This window comes from Penaeus japonicus, unplaced genomic scaffold, assembly GCF_977035675.1.
Source record: "Penaeus japonicus unplaced genomic scaffold, GWHDUDI00000001_assembly GWHDUDI00000014, whole genome shotgun sequence".
NCBI classification, from domain to species: domain Eukaryota; kingdom Metazoa; phylum Arthropoda; class Malacostraca; order Decapoda; family Penaeidae; genus Penaeus; species Penaeus japonicus.
The window spans coordinates 33,438,891-33,443,890 of NW_028234416.1; the positions used below are offsets into that span (position 1 = coordinate 33,438,891).

Here is a 5,000-nt window from a genome sequence, read left to right on the forward strand (position 1 = left end):
TGAATAATTTTGGCCAAAATATATATAGGGATGTGTCAACTTGGAAGTAAAATGTCGGCTGGAATTATGCATGTACATTCATATTTATATATAATTGTACCTTTTTCCTTATTGAAACAATGAGAATAGATTTCCCCTTACATCTGATATAATTACATCATTAATACATAGTTTTCATCTGAACTCTTATAGATCCCTCTGAAGAAGAAAAAAAAAAAAAAAAAAAAAATCCTTCAGGGAGATACTACTCGCCCTTCATTACCCTCTAGTTTTGGTGCTTGGTGCCCTCTTAATATACGTCCTAGATTATATATATGTATATATATATATATATATATATATATATATATATATGAAAGATGGTAGAATGCAGTAACGCATTTAATACAGAAATATAAATTTTACCTCCCTGACAGGGAATTGAACTCGGGTTCTCTGAGTGAGAATCCCGGCTCTTATCCATAACATCACACGACCCACTAAAAGAATTGGACGTTACCTATATACTCTTAACAGAACAGAGATAGCGAGGTTTTACAGCATTCTACCATCTTTCACACATAGGTATAACTCCGATAACGTGATTTGTGACTTGAATTTCTAATTCATTCCCGCCCAGTGCCCACGGGAATTGTCTGTAAAACCTTGCTATCATTGCTCTGCTAAGAGTATATAGGTAACTTCCATAGTGGTTGTAAGGCACCTGGTTAGACAATTCTTTTAGTGGGTCATGTGGTGTTATGGATAAGAGCCGGGATTCTCACTCAGAGAACCCGATTTCAATTCCCTGTTAGGGAGGTCAAATCTCTCTCTCTCTATATATATATATGTATATATATATATATATATATATATATATATATATATATATATATATATGCATACACATATACATACATCCATATACGTATGTATTTATATATACACCTATGGTATGGTCGATTAGGATAGGCCAATATGTGTTTCCTTGAGCAATGAAATGACAGACTTAATGCTACGAGAAGTTATATATAAAGTCATGATAATTAAACTCAACTGGAAACTAAGATCATTTTGTCAATATACGCAGTAAGTTATAGATTCTAATGATGCAGAATGGAAATATGTGGTATAATATGGGAGGAAAATACATTGACGACAAATGAGGGATTTTGTGTGTTGTTTCTTGTATTGAAACGGTGACAAGTGTTAATGTTAAGAATTAGTTAAATTATTTCTACACTTGCGCACAACTATTTATTTGATATATTATCAATGATATTTCGTATTTATCTACATGATAAAAAAGGGCGAGAGTAACTTGAGATTTGCTTCAATATTTATTGCAGTTTCATCAAAAATCATATCAATGAAAATATAGATTGCCAAGAAATGATGCTGACATGTTTAACTTATTCTTAAATTATGGACTGAATATTAATGGCAGTATTGTACAATGCAAAAGGCTAATTATATTCTGTGCAAATTGTAACTGCAATTTCCCTTCCGATTAAAGCGATGCTTGAATGTCCAATTGGATGAAAATCACTGCCTGATCTCTGTCCTGTAGCTCCTGCTAGACTTATTCCTCTGCAATGGACTGGCCACGTCGCAGGCGAGAAAAGTCCTCGACTTCGATGTCGGCAGACTGAGCCTTGCGCAGCGGTGCCTTGGCAGAGGAAGGATCAGGGTGCACCAGCTTGAAGGGAAGGTCAGCAGTCAGGTCGCCGGCGATGGCGCCGCAGTTGAGCTTGACGCGGACAGAGTAGGACACGACGATGCCCAAGGCGTCGTTGACGTTCTTGCCTTCTGCCACCAAAGTGGAGGACGCCAGGTTGACGTCCTGGTCCTTGACTTGGCCGTCGAGGGCGATGCCGAAGCGTCGCTTGTTGACGGAGGCGACAGGGTTGAGGGAGACGGTCTTGGTGAGACAGGATCCTGGGGTGATGGGACATCCTTCGCGAGACTCCAGTGAAGCCACGACTCGGCTGAAGTGAGTGTTGGTCATGGTGACCTCCACGTGCTGCACAACCTCAGCCTTCATGTTCTTGACGGTCTTCTTGGACACGTTGTTGACCGAAAGTTTTGCCTCGATGGCTTGTCCGTGGAAGTAGACATCGCGAGGCAGTGACAGTTCAAGGTTGAGCCTTCCTGGGGAAAGAGTGAAGCCCTTGCTGACCAGGGTCTGGGGCTGGCGGTTGCTGGATTCCGAAGGGGCGAACTGGACCTTTCGGACGGCAAAGCCGACGGAGCTGCGCTTGTGAGGACGGTCCTCCTTGCGATCAGCAACGTACAGCTTGAGGTCGTAGATCACACCAAGTGGCTGGCTCTGTTTCAAAGAAATAGGAAACCTGGTGATAATGCAATTCCAGTTATGGATTTTTATATATGTGTAAGAGACAATATCATATGGTATTTTTGTTAAATGAAGAGTATTCTTATACACTCAAAGAAAGAAAGGAAAGCCAAGGAGTAATGGCTGTAAATACATACAGAATCCTCACTGCCGCTGTCGAGAGAGACGGAGCAGGGAGCGTTCTGGGGAAGAGTGACGCTGATGGGGTAGGCGTTAGCACCCAGCTTCTTGATGAGTCGTTCCTGGACATCGGTCATCTGGACGTCTCCAGTATGGGGAGCGACCTCGGTGTTGACGAGCTCGAGCTCCTTGCTGAAGTGAAGTCCCATGACCTCATCCTCCTCGCGGCCGTAGCGGTACGTGACCGCCACGCGCGCGAAGACCCTCCTTCCACGCAGGTAATCATGGTCCACAACGACCACACCGTCCACGGGGGAGGTGTGGCTGATGTGGTCCACGAAGTCCCGCCGACTTAGATACGCGGTGACCTTACCTAGAAAGGAGTATTAGGATCATTAAAGGATTGTTACTTATTTTCAAAGCCATATTTACAGTGATACATGTCATAACACTAACTATACTGCTATAGTTTTCTTCTTACCATTAGGCGAAGTCTTCTTGAAGACCTTAACAGCGTTAACCATTAAATTGGTTGTTGGTAGACTGGGAGGAGTGTGTTTAGTCCCGAAGATTGTCGGAGCGAAGCTGATGCCGAGCGAAGGCTGAAGGAGGTTCTTATACTGCCTCGCCCACTTAATGAGATCAGCAGTACAGTCAGACGTCGACACTTCCTGTCATTTTGCATTTTTCACTTGTAGGCTTTTTGGTCATGAATTACCTATTTTTGATTCAAAGTCTTTACTTAGTGAATATGTGATCCTATGCATCTCAGGATTTCAACAATATTAAAGAAGTTTGAGTAGCCATTATAAAGGTAGGAATATGCAAATAATTTTTTTTGGATAACATGATGGCTGTCCTCAGTATATAAATTATCAATATACGTGATTTGCCATCATGAATATATATGATATAAATCTGTAATATTGGTATTGCATTCTTTCGTCACCAAGAATAAGCGAATTAAAAGAAATCGATGATAAAACTTTTTTTATATTTCGAAAATAGCATTATTATATATCATGTTGCTGAACATATTGGATAAACATGTTCATTTTTTATCTGTTGTAAAGATAGAAATACAATAAATGATATAGTGATCAATGACGCCGTGTTATGTTGAAGCCTAGACTGATAGGCACAGGTTGTAAATGTGCAACATTTTACGGAAAATTAGACCAATGGTTAATGAAAACGATGCCTTTGGAGATATCAGGCAAATGTATTATTTGATATATCTCTCTTCACACTCACACATATACATGTACATATATGTGTGTACGTTTATATACATGTTTATATGTATATGTATGTATATATATGTATATATATGTATATATGTATATATATACATATATATACATATATATGTATATATATGTATATATATATACATATACATATATATATATATGTATATATATATATATATATGTATATATATGTATATATATATATATATATATATATATATATATATATATATATGTATATATATATATATATATATATATATATATATATATATATATATATACATATATATATGTGCAAATGAACTCATGCTAATCCTCTGAAAGTTTTTCTCTTTTAGGAGACGTTGGTAGTAAGTTATGCCATCTTCACCTACAATCAACCCTAACAAATCATACTCACATCTAATCACAGAGTATAAAAAACTATTAACCCATGATATTTCTTATTATACATAATACTACGAATTGACGATCACTTTCGGTGAAACCGCCCCCAGTCAAGAATTATTCAGAAATTCACGCGCAGTACTTGATGATGTTTACATAATAACATTAATGGAAACTGATTTGCACATTACTTGTTCAATGACAAGTTTTGCATGATACAGTATTGTTGACAGGTTTGCAACATCCAGTCAACAGAAAGGAAAATTAGATGGATAATAAACGATACATTCAGAGGCAGATCTAGAGGGGTGGGTGGCTCAAAGTGCATCACACAAAAGAGATACACAGAATGTGAATAATTTTGGACAAAATGTATATAGGGATGTGTCAACTTGGAAGTAAAATGTCGGCTGGAATTATGCATGTACATTCCTGTTTATATATAATTGTACCTTTTTTCTTATTGAAACAATGAGACTAGACTTCCTCTTACATCTGATATAATTACATCATTAATCCACAGTTTGCACCAGAACTCTTGGCGATTCCTCTGAAAAAAAAAAAAAACTCTAGGGAGATACCTCTGCCTTCATTCCCCTCTAATGTTGGTACTTGGTACCCCTTGATATACAATCCGGCTCCCCCTTTAAAACGTCCGAGATTATATATATATCTATATCTATATATATATATATATATATATATATATATATATATATATGTATGAACGATTGTAGAATGCAGTAACGCATTTGATATTTATTTGATATGTTATCAATGATATTTCGTATTTATCTACATGATAAAAAAGGGCGAGAGTAACTTGTGATTTGCTTCAATATTTATTGCAGTTTCATCAAAAATCATATCAATGAAAATATAGATTACCAAGAAATGATGCT

At 37.3% G+C, this 5,000-nt stretch overlaps 2 protein-coding genes across 2 annotated transcripts in view; both read right to left on the bottom strand.

The window, feature by feature from the left end:
• Window positions 1-1,316: 1,316 nt before the first annotated feature.
• LOC122251920 (arrestin homolog) lies at window positions 1,317-3,067 on the bottom strand. Its single transcript, XM_086543687.1, has 3 exons — window positions 2,937-3,067; window positions 2,473-2,828; window positions 1,317-2,308 (listed from the first exon to the last, which is right to left on the bottom strand). Exons 1-3 carry the CDS (start codon window positions 2,977-2,979, stop codon window positions 1,562-1,564), a joined length of 1,146 nt encoding a protein of 381 aa, XP_086399813.1. The 5' UTR covers window positions 2,980-3,067; the 3' UTR covers window positions 1,317-1,561.
• A 1,930-nt stretch (window positions 3,068-4,997) lies between these two features.
• LOC122251926 (arrestin homolog) overlaps window positions 4,998-5,000 on the bottom strand; it is a 1,656-nt gene continuing 1,653 nt past the window's right edge. Inside the window, exon 3 of the mRNA XM_086543688.1 lies at window positions 4,998-5,000. This exon is cut by the window's right edge and continues 931 nt beyond it. The gene's annotated coding sequence lies outside the window, so the exon portion shown is untranslated.

What these genes read in the sequence shown, in the direction of transcription:
- LOC122251920 (XM_086543687.1), bottom strand. Translation starts at nt 2,979, where the DNA reads ATGGTTAACGCTGTTAAGGTCTTCAAGAAGACTTCGCCTAATG. An exon ending in CAAGAAGACTTCGCCTAATG is followed by an intron (nt 2,829 to 2,936) that starts GTAAGAAGAAAA and finishes ACTCCTTTCTAG; the next exon opens with GTAAGGTCACCGCGTATCTA. An exon ending in ACAGCGGCAGTGAGGATTCT is followed by an intron (nt 2,309 to 2,472) that starts GTATGTATTTAC and finishes TCTTTGAAACAG; the next exon opens with AGCCAGCCACTTGGTGTGAT.